Here is a 20,652-nt window from a genome sequence, read left to right on the forward strand (position 1 = left end):
TGCAGAAAATACCATGCCGTTAGATTAATTAGTTAAACTTAACTAAATACCTAAATTAAGTTAACTAAACTAAGAAAATTATAAAAATACTCTCAACCAAATCATACCAAGGGCATTTTAGTTATTTTAAAAATAAGGGCATTTAAGTTATTTTAAAAGCAAAATATCTCTACTTAACGGAATATTCTGATGATATTAGTTCAAATCTTACTCAGGGTGTTTTCTTTACATATTCGCTAAATCAGAGAGCTCAATTTATAAATAGTGAAAATGTAGGGTGTAAACCACAATTACGTTATAAAGTAGGTTGTTACACACAAACTTCCCTTATCAGTTTGCTTGGGCGACATGGTTTGCAAGTAATGTTGGTATTAAAATTGATAGTGTCTCGGCCTAGTTTAGACAAGTGGATTGTGCTTATGATAAACTGATTGCTAGAAGATATGCTTGCCTATATGTTCTCGGTGATGTGGGAGCTGTGGAAAGCTAGGAATGATAAAGTTTTCAGAGGTATAAACTGTCGGCCAGAATCAGTGCTTAAGGTAGCCAAGAGGCATGTTATACCTGATACCATCTTAAGTGAAGAGATGCACCAGCCAACCCTCTCCTTGCATGGCCAACCGCTTTCTCAAAATAACAACGTAACTTGCTAGGTGGACGCTTCCTGGAGAAAGGACAGCTCGAGTAGCATTGGGCTTATTATCTACAAGTACCCGAGCTCTTTTTGTTTTGCCAAAAGCAAATACATTGACCATTGCCTGAGTCCTCTAGCTGGTGAAGTGCTTGCTATTCTGGAAGGGATGAGGTCGATGGAAAGGTTCATGAAGGATGAAGATAATTGGATCTTCAGTGATTGCTTAATGGGCACGAGAACAATACTATAAACCCAATAGTGCTTGAATGTAAAAGGTGGATTACTACTTACCCTAGGACTAGGGTCTATTTCATGAGTCGCGAAAACAATGAAGCGGCTCATAGAATTACCAATCTTTCCTTTCAAGTCTATAAAATTAGAGTCTGAACTGATCCGCCAACAGAGTTAGATTGTAATCCGATCTTAAATTAAAAGTCTATGGACCTTATCAAAACAAAAAAAAAATTATACAAACTTCCCTAATTTTAATTGTAACATATTCTTTTTTATACTCATGTTTCTTTGAATCTAAAGGTTTTGAAACTAAAATAAGCACAATTATATATTTCTGAATCTGATACGATCTGATGTGTATCAAAATCACCTTCCCAAAGAATATTTTATATGTAAAAGAGTAGTTTTTCGACATATTGGTTATTGATAAATAAATTATATTTTTAGAGAGCGATTTATAATATAAATTATTTTTTTCTGATAGCATTTTATATAGAAAATAATGATTTTATATCATATTAGGATATTGATAAATCTTACTAAGAATCAATATATTTTTCATTGACGCTGAGCTGATAAAAGATTATAATAATTTTAAAATAGTTTGAAGAATATTATACTCTTTGGAAAATATTTTTCCATTTCTTTGGTCGAAAACAGTATATGTGTCTACAAATATATCTCACGAAAAAAAAGAAAAAAAAACTGCACGCATTTCCAATTCTAAAACCCTGCTCAAAACCCATTTTCTAAGACCTCTCTCCCACTTTCAACATTCCTCCCATCTTTCTTCATGGCAATGGAGAGAGGGAGAGAAACAGAATTGTAGAGAGAGAAAGAAGAATACCAAGTAAAGCTCGAAACCATCAAAGATGAGCACCGTGGACAAGATGCTCATCAAGGGCATTCGAAGCTTCGATCCCGAGAACAAGCACGTCATCACCTTCTTCAAGCCCCTCACCCTCATCGTTGGTCCCAATGGCGCCGGCAAAACCGTACTCCTCTTCTCGGTGCGATTCTTCTATCTCCATCTACGGCTTCGTCCCTTATTCGCCTATCTTTTGCAGACCATTATCGAATGCTTGAAGCTTTCCTGCACCGGTGAGCTCCCACCCAACTCCCGTTCCGGCCACAGCTTCATCCATGACCCTAAGGTACGCGATCCTTCTCGTTGGATCATCAAAATTCTTCCTTTGATCGTTTAGATGCATGTGTTCTGCTCCAATTTTGTTGGGTCGATTGTTAATTTTGGAATTGGGAAGGTTGCGGGAGAGACCGAGACCAAGGGCCAAATCAAGCTCCGGTTCAAGACGGCCGCCGGGAAGGATGTGGTCTGCATTCGATCCTTCCAGCTCACGCAGAAGGCGTCCAAGATGGAGTTTAAGGCCATTGAGAGTGTTTTGCAGACCATTAATCCCCACACTGGAGAGGTCCCTTTGTTGTAATTTTGAAACTATTAGTATGAGCATGTTATTTGGTTATGGCTTCATTGGTTGGTTGGTGGCATGGCGTTTGGATGCAGAAGGTCTGCCTTAGCTACAGATGTGCAGACATGGATAGGGAGATCCCTGCTTTGATGGGCGTCTCGAAAGCTATATTGGAGAATGTGATATTTGTTCACCAGGACGAGTCCAATTGGCCGGTGCAGGATCCTTCAACGCTGAAAAAGAAGTTCGATGACATCTTTTCGGCTACTCGGTAGTTTCCAGTTGCACTCTATATTTCATTATTTTGTTATATTAATTGTTGGCACTTGGCAAAACTAGGAAAATTAGTTACAGTGTTATTCTGCTCTGCCATATAGAGCAAATTGTGCATGAAACAAAAACATCCTTCAGTGAGTCTGAGGACTCTATAATATTGTATGTGTAGTGCCAGTTCAGCTTTTATTTAGTTTATAACTTGTTGTTCTTCTCTGAAATAATTGTTGAACTCTTTGATCATCTTGTTGTTAGATCCCTTCCTCTCATAATTTGCATGAAGAGCTATTAGAAAGGTATGAAATTTAGAAGCAGAATTATCTCACTGTTTGCATGAAGAGATATTAGAAAGGTATGAAATTTAGAACAACATACAGAAATCAACATAACCATATCTAGAAGGGCCATCCTCACTTTGCGATTGGTGAGGATTCAAAACACTAGTAGGAGAAGAAAATTAAGATGATGGAATGGTAGATGAAACAGGAGGAGGCCTCGAGGGAAAGGAAGGCAACAAGAGTAAGAAGCAGTAGAACATCCAACAGTTGGCTCCTTAGCAGAATATGGAGTAGACAAAGGATCAAGTGGTAATTGAATAGAAGATCGATGCTCAAGAATAAGTGAGATCCTTAGAATCATGAGAATAGTAAGGGGTGTCCTAAAAAATGTGACATGACAAGCAATCTGCTTCTGACTAATCAAAGGATCATAGCATTTGCCTTTTTGCTTGGAACTGTACCAAAAGAACACGCCAGACCCATTGAGCAGGCTAGTTGTCATACTCTAAAGCTGAGAAGAAGAAAGCAAGTACGCCCAGAAGAAATCTCTATCCACCTTAGCTATCTGTTATTCTGATCACACTTCTATAATTTTCCTTCATGTAATGGCAGACATGATCATTGCGAAGTCATGTCAAATGTCAATATAGTTCTACATAGTTGTGCAATGAAAAGTTTAATTGAGAATGTCATGTGTGCAATGTTTAAGACTGCCTTCTTTTATGGTCTACCAAAGGAATCATTGTGTTTTCGTTGAATAGCAAGATAGCTTCATGATCCACATAAACAACTTGTTAAAAAAGCTTGTTTGCTAGGGTAAAATTTGATGATTACATCTATAACAATTCTCTAGTTCCCAATTCTGTAAATTCTCCCATATGCAGCAGCCACTTAAATTTGTCACTTATTCACTTGCAAACATTTCTTTTTATTGTCATGTACATTATAGATTTAATGTTTCTTTATTTCCTTTTTGTGCCCTCCCTTATAGCTACACCAAGGCTTTAGAAGTCATAAAGAAACTTCACAAGGATCAAGCACAGGAGATAAAAACCTACAAGCTGAAGTTGGAGAACCTTCAAACTCTAAAGGATGCAGCCTATAAGGTATTCCAAATTAATCTGCATCTTTTCTGCACCTCTGAACTTCTTAGAATATAAATTCTGTATTTATACTGTAGAACTGCTTGTAGTTTTTCTCATTAGACATCAATGGGCATCATCTATAAGAAGTCAACCGTAATGCTCTAGCTCTTGTGCCTTAAACAATAGTTGTCTTTTAATTTCTAGTTGCTTAAGTCCCTCCTGACTTCATTTAGTGCATGAGAAATTTAGAATCCTTTTACCATTGTTGCATGAACTTTAGGTGTGGATGAAACTAGTGTTGATCTATCACAAATTGCCCAGTGTCTAGCATTGGAGAACATCATAGAGGGACTCTTGAGTTCTTGACCCTGGGAGTTCCAAACTGAATGCTTAACAAAGTCAGTGAACAAGATTCTGCTTCTTTTGTTTTTCAGGGTTTATTTATTGTATTTTTTTTGTTGCAAATGGCCACCTATTTTAACATATTTTCAAATTGACTCCTCTTTTAGGTATATTTGGAGAAGACCTCCTCCACATAGTATACGAGGAATGTTCTCACTGTATTTTATTATCTTTATTTCTAAAGCCCTTAAGCCCCTTATTATCTCTCCCCCATAGCTAAATTACAATGAAGCCACCTGAAGGGCATTTTAGTTGATGTACTAAGAGTATCCTTTTTAATGAAAAGGTAAAGGTGGCAAAATTTTCAAAAGAGTCGGTTTTGTTTGTAATGAGACTACAAGGTAGTTGGTGATATGAAGAAACAACTCTTTATTCCAATCTTCAAACTAAACTTCACATCTGCTGAAATAACATTCTTGAGTTGCCACAGTACACAATATGTCTTGTTGCTGCTAGGGTTGTCAATTAGGCTTATTGACTCGCTCGAGCTCAGCTCAAATTGGCTCAGGTGCATGTGTATTTATATATTATATATATTTAACATACATTTTTAATACAACCATCTCCTAGCATAGTTGGTTAAGTGCTTTCTTAGTCCTTGTTGACCCAGGTTTGAATCCTAGTATTATCCATTTTCCCACTTTTCCTAGCGTGAACTATTGTTTAATGCTTATCTTGATGGAAGCTGGATTTGATGAGCCAATTTTGAGCTGGGTCGGTTTAGACTGAGCTTGAGCTCGAGCCCTATTATGGCAGGCTTGGTTCGAGCTTGAGCTGTGCTAATTGTAATTTTGAGCTGAGCTGAGCCTGACTCTGCTTGCTTGAACTTGGCTTGTTTACACCCCTAGTTGCCTCTACAGAGTTCCAATTTCTAGTTTATTCCTGATGATTTTCAGCTCCATACTGTTAATTAGTACTACTTATTTCATCAGCTGTTTTGCTTAATAAAGCATTTAAGCTTCTGAAGTTCAAAAAATGATGCACGTTTCTTTGATAAGTCCATTGTGGTGAACACTATGTAATTAGTCATGCTACAGCTTCGTGATAATATTGCTCAAGATCAAGCAAAATCTGAATTGTTGAAGACTCAAATGAAAGAACTGGACATGAACATTCAAGGTGTGGAGAGTAAGATAATGAGTACAGAAGCAACTCTGAAGGAACTGAGGAAGCTTCAGGATCAAATCTCAACCAACACTACTGCAAGAAGCACATTGTTTAAACTTCAACAGACACAATATGCTGCCCTTGCTGAGGAAAATGAAGGTACATGCAGCCTGTTCAAGTGAACTGATTTCAGAATGCACTCTAATCTCTAACTATTAACAAATAGCAACTATCTTTCTTTTTGTTAGATACTGACGAGGAATTGAAGGAATGGCAGATGAAATTTCAAGAAAGGATTGCACTACTTGAGACTAAAATAAGTAAGCTGGAAAGGGAGATGAATGATGAAGAGACCAAAAGTTCCTTGTTGTCACAGATCATCAATGATTCAACTCGAGAGATCGGAAAGCTTCAGGCTGAAGCTGATGTAATTTGCTCTCTGTTTGGCCTTTCTTTCATATCTTCTTATGATGCCCTTCAATATTTGTAGGTATGTTTCAGGCTCATATTTCTTTGAAGCATGAACGTGATTCAACCATCCGGAGGATATTTACAAAATATAATCTTGGATCCTTTCCTGATGCTCCTTTCAGCAATGAGCTGGTTTTCAACCTAACAAATAGAATAAAGACAAGATTATTGGATCTTGAGAAGGATCTACAGGATAAGAAGGTGCATGCATTCCCATTGTCAAGAGTTCACTCTTATCCAACTCTTATTTGATACTGGGGACTCCATTGTACGACTTACATGATTTTAAATTATCTTCTTCAGATATATTCATTTTAATTTTAATTTTTTTACTTTCCCATCTGTCTGTTAAATAATTTAATGTACATATAAGTATGCCGCCCTAATGCAAATATTTATCCTGGACTTCTTTTCTTACCATTATCTCTATGTCGCTTAGTTCAATTCTACTAGTAAAATTGCTTCAAAATGGAAACTTGGAAAGTTCTCCTTTATTTACATAAATCAAGAGCTGGTGTAAGAATAGATGCAGGCAAGGGAAGCAGGAACTAGGAAGAGACATGGGTCATGTCATTTGCCATTAGCACAAGTTCCCGCACTCTGAGGCATGCCAACATTCTAGGAGAACCTTTCATGTATTTTTTATGCATTACAATCAGCACAATACAGTTGGCATGGGCATGAAGATCTGAATGTGGTGTTCAAAGTTTTCTCTTTACATGATGAAGTCTGCCTTCTGTAAAGTTAAGTGCATGCTCTAATGACTAATATGATGTGTTACATCTTATGTAGAAATCTAATGAGATGGAACTTCAGTTTCTGTGGGAGCGTTATGTTGCAATAAATGCTCGTTGCTCAGAAATGGAAGGTCAGAGGCAAGCTAAGATTGAGTCTAAGGTCTGTAAACAGAAGTTGTATCACTATCATTCACTTATTTTCTTTTTCTTTTATTGTTTTTTCATGAGAAGCTACCTTCTTCAGTTAGGTAATTTGAAGCGCATGAAAGAGAAGGAGAAAGAACATGATCTTGCAGAGCAGGAACTTTCAAACCTTAATCTATCTCATATTGATGAACGGGAGCGGAATCTGGTAATTTCATTTTTTAGTTTAGTCCTCCTAGCAATTTATTGAGTAATTCGTTTCAAAATGGGTGACCCATGTTTTCCGTCACAATTGTATATAGCAAATTGAGGTTGAAAGGAAGACACTTGTCCTTGGAGAAAAGGATTATGAGTCGATCATAAACCAAAAACGGACAGAAATATTTAGCATGGAACAAAAGATCAAAGCTCTTTATCGTGAGAAGGACATTTTGGCTAGTGATTCTGAGGATAGAGTCAAATTAGATCTCAAGAAAGAAGAGTTGGAAAGCTGCAAGAGGAAGCAGAAAAAGATGCAAGTCCTCTGTTTTCTTTTCGCCCTTTTCTAAATTTTAGTATATTCATGTATTTGTTTAGTTTGTGAACCTTTTGTGACTTGCAATAGAAAGTAACTTATATTTTGATTTTCAGAATGGATGAACATAAAGACAGAATTAGAGGTGTCCTTAAAGGGAGGCTTCCTTTTGACAAGGATCTAAAGAAGGATATCACCCATGCCTTCGGGTAGTAATGCCTGTCTCTCAATATATATGCTATATCTGTGTGGAAACTTTATTTCTTGCACTTCATTATCTTTTCCTAAAGAGATATCTTGGTTGGTGTTCGATTATAGGTAGCAGTAAGCATTTGCTTTGAGCACTTCAGGACTGTTGTAGGTCGTTATTGGAACCTTGGACCAATGCATGCTGACTGTTTCACAATTTATTTTGGTTCCCTATTTGTTTATGGCATGGAAACTGACTAAGCATTGTCTCATAAGAGTTCTTGATTCAAGGGGCTTGGAATCTCATTATCTACCATTCATGGATATCCAAGAACATTTCTGATTATTTCAGTTGGAGTTAGACCACTATTTACCTTGTCTTTTGTCAAATTCATTTTGATTTGAGATGGTATATCTTATAATTTGCATCCGATATGTACAGAAGCATGCTGATTTTGTATGAAGTATTTTTCATAGGGAAAATTACTCTTTTAGCCCTTCAACTATAGGCCACCTTCATGTTCTCCTCTTGTTACGATCCGACCACGTGGGTTAAGTCGAGCCAAGTCGAGTCGAGTCGAGTCTATTTATTTTTTAATTATTTTATGATATAAGCCTTTTAGGCAAGTCTAATTTAGTCATGTGAGCTATTAAGGCAAGTTGAAATAAATTATAACAGCCCTTAAGGCAAGTCTAGTTAAGGCAAGTCCAAATAAGTCACGACAGCCCTTAAGACAAGTCTAATTAAGTTAAGTAAGCTTTTAAGACAAGTCCAATTAAGTCATGTAAGCCTTTAAGGTAAGTCCTAATTCAAGTCGTGTTAGCTTTTAGGGTTAAGTCCGAGTAAGACTCATTGTACCCTACCTCTATATATAGAGGGGCAGAGCTTCTTTGTTATTCATCCAAGGAGCGAAGAATCCAAGAATCCAACTATCCAAGCATTGAGAATTAATTGAGTTTAGTTATTTTCTTATTATCATATTTACTATTTTATTGTAGCCGTTTGATCGTCTTTACCTTTCTAGGAGTAGATCATAGCCGTAGAATCTCCAAAGTTTCCAAACCGTACTCACCACCTACCTCCAGTAGCTACCTTACAATACGGCTGTCCACCACCTACTTCCAGCAGCCACCCTACAATACAGCTATCTATCACCACCCTTGGCCGTCCGCCACCCTCCGACGACCGCTGCAACGTCGAATATTTTCGGTTCTATTATCTCTGACCTATCTCCACTATTTTATTTTTAACTTCTCATCTTGATCTCCGATTTAAGTGAAACTAGAGCCCATTAGAATCCTAATTCACGAGGTTACCTTCATCTAACTTTTCATAATTTTTTTACGTCCGGATCAGTCCAGATCTGGTTTGCAACACCTCTCGATCTTTATTTTTTGACAACTTGCCCTCAACTCTTCAAAATTGTCAAACCCCCGGCAGCATAGAAGGAAGTTGTGAATGATTTTGCTTACAGACCCTTCTATTTCCCTGAAAACCTGTCTATTTCCCAAAACATTCTCATTCCCTAAAACCCTTGTCATCTCCTTGAAAACTATTGGTCCTTCAATAAAAGAGGTGGTTGTTTCCTCTACATTGCCATAGATTTAGTGCCTTGCTGTCCTCCAAGCAAGAGCACACCATTGTTGGATCTTGGAAGGTTCAATCATATTTGGGTAAGGTAAGGCCTCTAAACTCGGGCAGTTGCTCGATTTTTAGGAAGAGAAAGAAACTACTTCTTGACCCTAAATGTCATTCTATCCTTCTTGATTTTAGAAGCACCTAGTATCAAGGTGGTGCAAACTGGGTCGGCTTGGATCTATTTGTGGTACATTGGGCTTATACGATCAAGCCTATTTATCTAGTTTAGCCATTTACCTTTTCTAGCAGCTGTCATTTTGGTTAAGTTATGAACTCAGGTACCTGCTAATTATGGGTTCAACTTGTTAATTGGTTAATTGAGTCTAGTCAAGTCAATTAATTATTTAGTCGAGTCATGAGGAGTATTGTAAACTCGAGTTTGACTCGGGCTACTATTGGTTGATTGAGTCCTTATCTAGGTCGGTCTAGGGTTAGCCTCTATAAATATGTGGAGGAAATCCTAATTTGGGGATTATCTCATTATTTGATTGCCTTGTCGCTGCTTATCTCTATCCCTATCTCTTGGTCGTCGGCCGCATCTCCTCCACCTCCCTCCTTACCAATTGTGCCACTATTATTGGTTCAGTCTCTTCTAGCCTCTAGCTTCTCTACTTCTCATTCAACCTATATTCACTAACCCTATTACAAAAGCAAGGCAGATCTATACTAGAACAGCCATCAAGGGCAATAACGTGCAAACCGATCCAAGTAGATACTATTTCGATCCGTCGGGTTGTATCGCCCTTCGACTTTCGTCTACTCTTCCATAGATATCTTCCAATCTAGCTGTCCAATTGGTGCGAAATTAGATTTGTTGGAAAGCTCACTCCCAGGGATACAATATTTTAAAATTTTACAAAAATCCAATGGCTAGATCCGTCGAAAAATCTCTTGAAAGTTCCATGCAAATTTCTGTCCAGAATCGGTTGCGAGACGAATCAAACCTTTTCAAAGGGAGATTGTAATATGGTATCACAAGGAGTGCTGGTGAATGTATAAAGGGTTTGCCTCTTTAAATTTGGGTTCAAAGGGGATCAATTGGGAGACATGGGATGCCTAAAGGAGCAAGGAGGCAGGAGCATAAGGTTGGAAGCACAATGACTACACTTGGGCCGAATGAGAGAGAAGATATGAGGAGGAAGAAGGCAAGGTTTCTTTCTTCTTCCACAATATAGGGCATTTTGATCCATAATTAGGTCATGTGCTAGACATGTGGCCAATGCAACCCTAATTTCCGATAAACAAAAGAACCTATTTAATGATTTTAAATGCTGAGGGTGTCGAGTTGGAGTCCGAAAAAGATGAGGGAGTTGAAACTTGAAAGTGAAACCTGTCAAAAGTTGAGGTCAATAGTAATTTCTCCTTTCTTGATATGCTTATTCAAATCTGCATATGTATATCTTGGTTATATTCCTATTACAACATAAGAATATTAGATACTTACAGTCATATGAGTTACCAATGCACCTAGTATTTGACTGCTGTTTTATCTATTCTTTACACCATCATAATTCAGGTCGCTAAAGAAGGAGTTTGATGACTTGAACTCAAAAACTCTTGAAGCAGAGAAAGAGGTAAAGTTGGTTCAGATGAAAATTCAAGATGCTAAAAGCCACCTGTCAAAGCTTCAAAAAGATATGGATGGTAAATCCAGAATTAGCTTTGTATTAACCTTTTGCATGGACTAGTTATATTTGAACTTTGGCTTCAATTAGTAGTGGAAACATGCCCCTCTTTCCTCAATCTAAAATCTCTCCTCCCCTTTTTGAGGGCATATTTCTTGTTGGCAGTTATTCCTTTTCACCTGTACTTTTCCATATGTTAAAGCTATAGTGATGTGTTCATGTCAGGAACCTTTAAGGGGTACAACTTACTTTAGTAGGCCATCTTTATGTATCACCAAGATAGAAAAAATATAAAATGAAGATTGCATGTAACAAACTGTACTTTAAAATGATCTCTATTAGGGGTTCTAATGCCTTTCTATGTTCATCTTACTTTTCCTTTTCTTTTGGAATTTATATTTTTATTTAGCTAGAACTGCTGATTTTGAAACTGTCTCATCTTTGAGGCATACTTACTCTAAGCAAAACATCACTATGGTGATTGGAAATAAGTAAATGCTGGACCGCCATTATAATATAAAGGCTTATACATTGATACATTTCCTGTCTTGCAGCAAAGAGAAGATTCCTCGACTCAAAACTCCAATCTCTAATCCAGATATCTTATGACATCGATTCCTTTCCTGAAGTACTATTAGAGGCTATGGAGAAAAGGGATGTACAGAAAAGGTTTTCACAGTCTAACCTTTCTGTTATGAAGCCATTCTATCTTCAGTTAGGACAAATCATGCACTGAACTGTTGTCTTTGGCTTTAATGCAGCAAGTACAATATTGCTGATGGTATGAGGCAGATGTTTGATCCTTTTGAGAGAGTTGCACGTGCACATCATATATGTCCATGCTGTGAGCGCCCTTTCTCCCCTGATGAAGAGGATGAATTTGTCAAGAAGGTTTTGTAGATTCAATTGTTTCTGACAGGCTGTCTTTACCCTTTGTGCCTGCTGGCTTTCTGTTTTCTTGTTCTATATTTTGAGAACATTGTTAATGTGCTTCTCTTGCACTTCTCAGCAAAGAGTGAAAAGTGCAAGTTCGGCGGAACATATGAAAGTATTAGCTGTAGAGTGTTCAAGTGCTGATACACATTTCCAGCAATTGGATAAGGTCCGCATGATTTATGAGGACTATGTGAAACTTGGAAAAGAAACCATACCTTTAGCAGAGAAGAATTTGAATGAACTGATGGAGGATCTCAATCAGAGGACCCAGGCATTTGATGATGTATACTTTAGATTCAATTTCCCATCTATCATAAATTAATAGTAGAGTTTGTTTCTTATATATTCAATTTCATCTCTCTATCCTACCTTCTCAGTAGACATTGGCAATGACTAGAATACTAGATTATGTGGAGAGGTAGATTTAAAAGAAATTATAATCTTCCTCCTTTGCTACAGCTGGTAGGGGTTCTGGCTCATGTCAAGGCAGAGAAGGACGGTGTGGAAGCCTTGGTGCAGCCGGCAGAGATTGTTGATAGGCTTTTGCAGGAAATGCAGAATTTGAGACCACAGGTTGAAGAGTTGGAGTATAAACTTGATTCTCGAGGGCAGGGTGTCAAATCTGTAGAGGAAATACAATTGCAGTTGAATGCTTTACAGAGCAAAAGGTGCTCTATTTTTTCATAAGTTACCTGATGACATGCAGTTAGCAATATGATGATAGATTAGTTGCATACTTTCACATACACATAATCTGAGCACACTGATAATTACACTTCAGAACAGTAAATTGTGCTTTGTGTACTCTGTATTGCAATCACATTGGTTGCATCATGTAAAACTAAGAATTGAGGCTGCCATGCTGTAGGTGGAAAATACATAGATGAATAGGGATATATTAAGCTCAATGTGGTCAATAGTAGTTGGAAACTACATGACTGCAAATCCAGTCCAGATGAATGAGTAGGTCTCTATCTAAGCAATTGGAGAGTAATTTATACATAAATTTGATGTGCACATTTGGGTTTTCTGGATCTCATTGCAATAGTTGCTTCTGGACAAATTGCAAGTGCTTTCAAATCATACTTCATGATATAGTAATATAGATGGTCTTTTCTAAATTAATTTATTTGCAAATTAGTTATCTGATCCATAGAATTTCTCCGTAACATTTTTCTTACCATGTGGGACATAGATGTAAAATTGTAAATATATAGTTTTGAGACAAAAAAAGGCATGAACATATAAGTTGTATGCCAGTTAATCAGAAAATAAATTCTGGTTTCATTTTTTTGATCAGAATTAATATCTGAATTCAAAATGAAGGAATCCAGGTTAACCTTTTTGCTTTGTTATTCTATTTGCTGTTAAATGTTGGAACTGTCTTTGAGAGGCTAAAATTAATCACAAAATGCTTCTTATTTTTTGTCAAATATTTCCAAATATGCTAAGTTGCTACAGTACATTGCTATTTCTTCTAATAGCTAAATATAAGAGAGTAAAGGCCTAACCACTAAGACAAATGTCTGGTTGGGGTTCTTATCTTACTATGACAGAGTTCATAGGTTCAAGTTCCCCCCAAGCATAAGTAAGAGATTTATGGTGAAAATTCTATGTGGGTGCTATATATATCGGGAGGTCATATCGTTTTGGTACGTTATAGCCCATTTGTTGGAGGGTTGACTCAGTTATCTATTCTATATATCGAGAGGGCTAGTCCCTTTATTTAGCTTATAATTAGCCTAAAAGTATTTTCTTTTAAAAAAAGGTAAGAGAGAAAAAAAAGAAATAAATGGCGATAGGATGATAAGAAGAGGTAAATATTTCAATGATTTTTTCTTAAAAGTAACAGTATTTCACAGACTATTGTACATAAATGATAAGGGTGTGTGCAGCCAACATATCGTGATTTACGACCTTGCATTTCTGTTATTCTTAGAGAATACAACACTGTTGTTAACAGAGAGAAATATTGCTCTGGCTCTGACCTCTTATCAGACTTGTAGATACAGGTTCCAATTGACGATAACCATTTTGCTGTCTTCTGAGATTGATATCTGACATTAACCAAATTGCAATCTTCCAGATTAGTACTTCTACTTGCAATTGTATTAATTTGTTCTTTATGTCTCAAATGATGAATAAAATCTTAGTCACCAGCTAGAGTTAATAACATTGCATAAAATATCTTGGCCCATTGTTTTACTTTTGGGAAGAAATTATGATTGAAAAAGTAGGTTATCTCCAGATTTCTGGCATTTACTCTGCTGTCAAACTTCTTTTTGTGGAATATCAATTAAGACAGGTAAAATTGATTATCAGCGTAGTGATAGAAGCTCTGTAGTCTGTACAAATGTTGATAAATCTAAGTCCAATCATTGTCTCATTGTAAGATGTTCTCAAAAGTCATAATATATGAGTTTAAGTGATTAACTAGTTCAAGATTTCGATGGTAACCTAATTGTAATTTTATTACAAAATTCTGATCAAATGCTTTCCATTCTCCTAAGATCTTTATGGTGCTTTCTGAACAGGGATGCATTGAGCAGCGAGGTAGAAAATCTCAGGGAAGAGCAGAGATTCCTCAGTGATGATTTATCGAACATACAGATGCGTTGGCATGCTCTTAGGGAGGAGAAGCTAAAAGCCTCCAGCATATTGCATAAGGTCAAGAAAGCAGAGGAGGACTTGGTTCTTCTTGGTGAGGAAAATACACAAGTGGATCTTGATGAGAAGGTACATAATGCTCCTCCTGAATTCAGATAGTGCTTATTTATATATTTCTTTTGTTAAGTGGGGCTCCTTATTAAAGACTCTTGCCCTTATAAGGTATGAAATCTGATGATTTTCAATAATTACAGTAGCGATACATAGATATTAGTAGAACTGTGTACCCTACAGTGATCTCATGTGTTGACCTGCAAATTGTCTCATTCTGATCCATCTGAAGGACTACAACTTTTGTTTCTTCTAGAAGTCTGTTGAATTTTTTATATTTAGATTTGAGGAAAAAATTCCTCGTTCCCTACCCTAATTTCCTCTTTCCCTACCCTATTTTCCTCTTTAATCTGGCAAAAATAACATAAAGGTAAGACTGGCCAATTAGGTTCACTTTAGCATGCTGATTAAATGATTACATTAGGGACTGGGCATTTTCATTCATGTTTCTTTTGCCTTGCATTGTCTAGCAGAACTTGGCAGAGTTTCTCCTAGTTGCAATAGCCTGAAGTATGGTCATCTCCTTTTCAACATGTAGCATGCAACAGCATGTTACAATTTACTATTTCAAGATGAGTAAAATTGTGTCACTCTTGCATATTTATGGATTTAACAAATAATTTTGCTGCTAACACTCTTTTATAGCACTTCTTTTTCTTGTAATTCTATGCTTATTTTATTATGCCAAAGAGAGCTAGAATTTCGTCCTAATTGAGTCCATCATCTTAAGAAGATCCAGCTTAATTAAAGTTTAATAAAGAAAAGGTAAGCAAACACTGAATGCTTTCTTGATCTTCAGCGATAGCAGAATTTGGTATTTCTTGACTCTTGTTTTACATTATAGCTATACCCTGTTGACTTGAGGATTTTCTGTAGTCAATTTGATCTCAATAATTTACCAGGGGTCTGTCTATTTTAATGATTGGAGAATGATACTCCTTGAATATGTCATGGTTCAATGAATGCTACGCTTCCAAATAAGAGTGTGGATGTTTGAGCTGTTTGTAACAGCACACAGACTGCGTGATGCTCATGAATTTAATTTAGGTTCACTCAGCACCTATTGTTGGTAGAACTTTCTGCCTGATTGTTCCCTTGGCCATTGTATCCATCATTTAAGCTCAATTACTAGACAAAAAGCCCTTAGGTTTCTTTTCGATGATATTATTCTAACTGATCATATTTTTCTGATAATCCATTCTTTGAAATTTTCTTTTCCTTTACTTGCTTTGAGGAACAGAAGTTATGTTTATATGTAGATATCATTAAACTAGTTTTCCAGTACCTTTTGTCTATATGTTAATATAATTTTCATACTGCAGAAGCTAGAGAAATTGACAGGGTGAGAAGGTTTATTCTTCACACTTGTATATTATACCAGAGATTATAACTAGCCATTTCATACTTATACATAAATTTTGTTCTTTATTTATTTGATGCATAGTATTTTAAATATATTTGTGAACATTTGTGCTGAAAAAAAAAACAAGAGTATCAATTGAAATGCTACCTGCTTACTAGTCTGGCTGTGACCTTTTCAGCATTTAGAAGAAGCTCTTGGCCCATTATTAAAGGAAAAGGAGAAGTTGCTGCAGGAGCACACAGATTCGAAGTTGAAACTTGAAGGTGAATATGAAGATCTGGCAGAAAGAAAGAGGAGCTTTCAACAAGAAATAGAAACACTTACAACGCTTAATACAAGGATCAAGGAGTATGCTTCTCTTCAGAGATAGGTTGATGTCTTCCGTGTTATATTTGTTGATTTTGGCTGCTAATCTACTTTCTTGAAACACCATATTTTAGGTATCTTGATTCAAAGAAAGTCGAAAAGCTCAATGACTTGCAAGAAAAGCACTCTCTCTCACTATCTCAGCTACAGAAATGTGAGAGCAGAAAACAGGAAATCTTAGGAGACTTAAACAAGAGCAAGGAGCTATTACGGAATCAAGATCAGTTGAAAAGAAATATTGATGATAATTTGAATTATAGAAAAACGAAGGCTGAAGTAGATGAGCTTACACATGAAATAGAATCACTAGAAGAGAAGGTTCTATCTATTGGCAGCATTTCTGCGTTGGAAACTGATCTTAAGAGACATTTACAAGAAAAAGAGAGGCTTCTCTCAGAGGTAACAGTGCCATCTCTGTTTATCTAATTGAACATACGTGCTTGCTGTAGACTCTCTCTAACCATTTTGTCATGGGTCCCTTCTCATTCCATTTTTCCCTATATAAAGTAGGTGTGTCTACATTGCGATCCTGCTAACCTCCTTGTTACTAGGACTCCATGATGAACGTGAAATGCACGTGCAAAATGCAGAATAATTTTTGATACAGTAGGCATTGTTTGTCTTCTGTTTCTGATACACAAACAGCTTCCACCTATTGGAGTTTAATTGTCCTGTTTATATCCAAAGTTTTCCAAGGAATCACTTACATGGAAAACCAAATATGCTGAAATGATGAATTGATGATAAATCCATGCATTTAAGATTTCCTCAGAAATTCTGTGGGGCCTTGGTACATGACTAGTTAGCAACATTTTGGCAACTTTAAGGCCAAACTGGTCATTGCCTTCAATCACTGGTTTAAAATGAAACAGTATGCTCCCACCTTGGCAGCCACCTATGCATTTGCAGTCCCTATCCTGTCCCTTACTGGGCTAATCCTCACAGTACTTGCATATGTTATATTGGAGCCTTAGTTTACTATCTTTTTAGCCATAACTGTTGCTAGACATTACACAACATTCCTCATATAAAGACCATATTTCTCCTCATGATATTTAATTTCGTTTGATTCTCCAAGTTGCTTTGCATCTACTTGTCAATTGGAGTACTATTAAGTATCAAGAGCATATCAGATGTATATGCATCCGCATAATGTACATTGTTACGGTTCAGATCTGGACCGATCTGCGTAAGAAAATTCTGAAAATTTATATGGAGGTAACATCGGAAGTTAGGGTTTTAAAGGATTTAGTTTTACGAGAATATGACGTCTGGATGAAAAGATATTAATAAAATAGTAGAGTAAAATAAAATAGGGCAAAATGGTAAATATCCAACGTTGCGGCAGTCATTGGAGAGTGGTGAACAGCCAAAGGTGGTGGTAGATAGCCGTAAGATAAGGTGGCTGCTAGTGGAGGAAGATGACTAAGATATAATCTACTCCTAGAAATATAAAGGCAATCTAATAGCTATAGTAAAAGATAAAGACGAGATAATGAAATAATTTAACTTAATCTTCATTCCACGACTCCCCTAATCAAAACATGACTACTCCTAGTGGATCGGATTCACATGCGGATTATTCGATTTATTTAAAATTTAAAACAATAAGATAAAGCTAACTAAGTAACTTGACTCGACTCGTCTTAACTTGACTTAACCCATGTGGTCAAATTGTAACATATATGCTCTATGCCTTCCCTTGATCACCTGTATGATGTGGCCACCGATTTATCTAGAAGAATCAAGATAAGTCCAATTCTTGGATGCATGACATTGTTGGTATCTTTTTTATCCCCAGGATGGGTCAATATGGTTGGCCTAAATCCAATTGGTCTAAATTGTTAGTTTTGAATTTGATTGCGTTTTGACAAAATTGATTTGGTTTCTAAACCGTAAGTTTCTGCTACGTGGTTCATGGAGGCCTTAGTTCATTTCTTCGTCTCATTTTTCCTTCCTTTTCTCTGTTCTCCTATAGAAAAGAATATGATGAGCTTTCCAGATTTTATCTTACTTTGGTCCTCTAAAGATTCTTAACTTAGTGAGTATGTCATCAAAGCTTCCCAATTTTACCGGAGAGAGTATATCTTATACACTGTTGAAGTGATTCCCACTTGTCTCTATTAATGTCATCTTTAGAAACCAACAACTGTTTTCTTTTTTTTTTGCTAAATATTATAATAATCGAATGTGGTTGCTTCTACTTGTAAAATCCTCATTGTGGTATTTATGTGCTAGCTGCAAGGATGCTCATATCCTCATGGATCAGTTTAAGAGATGGAACTAACTTTCTGCTAGCTTTGCAGTTGAATAGGTGTCATGGAACGCTCTCAGTTTATCAAAGTAATATATCAAAGTACAAGCTTGACCTTAAGCAGTCTCAATACAAGGACATTGACAAACGATACTCTAATCAGCTTATCCAACTTAAGGTAGAAATTGGCTTTTCCAGTGTGAATTGGATAAACTTCTCAATCTTGTCACTATTGGATGTCCCTAACTAGCACTTTGGTTGCAGACAACTGAAATGGCAAATAAGGACTTGGATCGCTATTACAATGCTCTTGATAAGTGAGTACTCACTGGTACCATAAATTTCATGTTTCCTATATACTAAATGATTTTAAATTTATGATAACGAAACATAATGAGGTGATTTGGTGTATTGTGGATTTTTTTTTCAGTTAAGTAAGATATATAAATTGACAAACATCTTCAATTTATCAAATAAACATCAGTTGCTACAAGACACTTATTTAAGGATAACTAAGGTTCAGGAAATTGCGAACCTTAGATTACAATGAAGAATAGACTCTTTAAATTGGTTTTTAGATTTTTATTGTTTATGTTGAGTGATCCTTACATTTAGAGATAGCCTCATCAGATCGCTAAATTAGATTTTTGAATAGTTAACTTTGTGCTGAGTGATCCTCTTTAAAAGGAAGTCATCATCTTAAGACACCTACAGTATTTCATTACTATCTGTACTTTGTCTAGTGATGTAAAGCTTGACTGCTTTTTGTTTTTCTGAAAAGGGCCCTAATGCGGTTTCATTCAATGAAAATGGAGGAGATAAACAAGATAATCAAGGAATTATGGCAGCAGACATACAGAGGACAGGATATTGACTACATAAGTATTCATTCAGATTCTGAAGGCGCCGGGACTCGATCATACAGCTACCAAGTAAGCAAAAAGAACCACTATGTTGGATATTCCATTACTGTTACTAGTGTTCTGCCATCTTCTTTACAGGTCCTTATGCAAACTGGTGATGCTGAGCTGGAAATGCGAGGAAGATGTAGCGCTGGTCAGAAGGTGAGACTATTAGTTACGCATGGTTATTTTGTCTTCATGAAGCTTCTGTTAATCCAGAAGCTCAAGAGATGATAGGAGAAATAATCCGTCAAGTGCTCTAATCAGTTTATTCAATAATAAGTGGTGTGGATTTGACACTGTTAACTTTAATTTATTATTGTTGGTAATGTACAGGTTCTTGCTTCACTTATAATAAGACTGGCACTAGCAGAAACATTTTGTCTTAATTGTGGGATTCTAGCACTAGATGAACCAACAACTAATCTCGATGGGCCCAATGCAGAGAGCCTAGCTGCTGCTCTGTTAAGGTAACACCCCCAGTAAACAACTTGAGAGTTACAAGCAGCTGCAGTTTGTTCCTCAAGCTGATTCCTTTTTCTCTTCTTGTTCTTGCGTGATGTTGTACAGAATTATGGAAGACAGAAAGGGTCAGGAGAACTTTCAGCTGATAGTAATTACTCATGATGAGAAATTTGCTCAGATGATTGGCCAACGCCAGCATGCAGAAAAGTACTATCGTGTCACAAAGGATGAACAGTAAGCCTAGCACACCATCCCGTCTCTTTTCTTCTCCTCCACCCCCTTTTCTTTGATGTTAGCTTTTACTGACCGAGTTCAACCATAACTTGTAGTCAACACAGCATAATTGAAGCACAAGAGATATTTGATTGATGGCAATCATCAGTAACAGAGAAACAATGCACATATCACTAGCCAATCCTTTTGCCTCTATGGTAGCAACGCGTAGCTTTACTCAGAAGCATTAAAGGCAAGAGAAAGACTGTAGAGTGCTAATGCTAATTGATAGCAGCTAACTTGATTACTTCTAGACTGATATGGCCACAGAGACATTTGGATACTACTATGACCAGATCGACTTCGCTGGTTCAAAGTCAACACTGGCAGTGGAAATATTTATCACAGGATGAATGAGGAAGGTATTTTGTACTTTATGTACTCCTGTAAATGGATTATCTCAAAACTGTTGACAAATTAACAGGAAACATGTACCATATTCCTCTCTTTTTGCCTTCTATAAAATGCTTTGGGGGAAATTGTTGCTTTCAATTTCAAATCTTTCTACGTATGGATCAGTTTAACTTGCTTGCCAATAATTTAATGATGTATTAAGAAATATTGTATTCGGAATAAAAAGATATTAGTTTAGCAGTTTACATCTCTCGGGCTTTTT

The 20,652-nt window shown here is 36.6% G+C and overlaps 1 protein-coding gene across 2 annotated transcripts; it reads left to right on the top strand.

The window, feature by feature from the left end:
• Nucleotides 1-1,563: 1,563 nt before the first annotated feature.
• On the top strand, nt 1,564-20,528 carry LOC140797286 (DNA repair protein RAD50). 2 transcript variants are annotated; one of them, XM_073150620.1, is made up of 27 exons: nt 1,564-1,863; nt 1,936-2,022; nt 2,131-2,298; nt 2,391-2,566; nt 3,838-3,952; nt 5,371-5,599; nt 5,689-5,867; nt 5,942-6,112; nt 6,704-6,808; nt 6,893-7,000; nt 7,095-7,306; nt 7,423-7,515; nt 10,651-10,778; nt 11,314-11,428; nt 11,521-11,650; nt 11,769-11,978; nt 12,155-12,363; nt 14,230-14,431; nt 15,955-16,124; nt 16,217-16,541; nt 18,449-18,574; nt 18,661-18,713; nt 19,178-19,328; nt 19,398-19,460; nt 19,635-19,768; nt 19,869-19,997; nt 20,093-20,528. In XM_073150620.1, the coding sequence occupies exons 1-27, from the start codon at nt 1,741-1,743 to the stop codon at nt 20,130-20,132; spliced, it is 3,951 nt and encodes a 1,316-aa protein (XP_073006721.1). In that variant the 5' UTR covers nt 1,564-1,740; the 3' UTR covers nt 20,133-20,528. The 2 variants fall into 2 exon arrangements, with proteins under 2 accessions (XP_073006721.1, XP_073006722.1); XM_073150621.1 differs by having other exon boundaries at nt 1,576-1,863; nt 5,360-5,599.
• The last annotated feature ends 124 nt before the right edge of the window (nt 20,529-20,652 follow it).

This window comes from Typha latifolia, chromosome 11 (assembly GCF_019914945.1).
Source record: "Typha latifolia isolate L0001 chromosome 11, TyphaL0001v2, whole genome shotgun sequence".
In the NCBI taxonomy this organism is placed as follows: Eukaryota; Viridiplantae; Streptophyta; class Magnoliopsida; order Poales; family Typhaceae; genus Typha; species Typha latifolia.

What these genes read in the sequence shown, in the direction of transcription:
- LOC140797286 (XM_073150620.1), top strand. Translation starts at nt 1,741, where the DNA reads ATGAGCACCGTGGACAAGATGCTCATCAAGGGCATTCGAAGCTTCGAT. An exon ending in ATCAGCTTATCCAACTTAAG is followed by an intron (nt 18,575 to 18,660) that starts GTAGAAATTGGC and finishes CTTTGGTTGCAG; the next exon opens with ACAACTGAAATGGCAAATAA. An exon ending in CGTGTCACAAAGGATGAACA is followed by an intron (nt 19,998 to 20,092) that starts GTAAGCCTAGCA and finishes CATAACTTGTAG; the next exon opens with TCAACACAGCATAATTGAAG.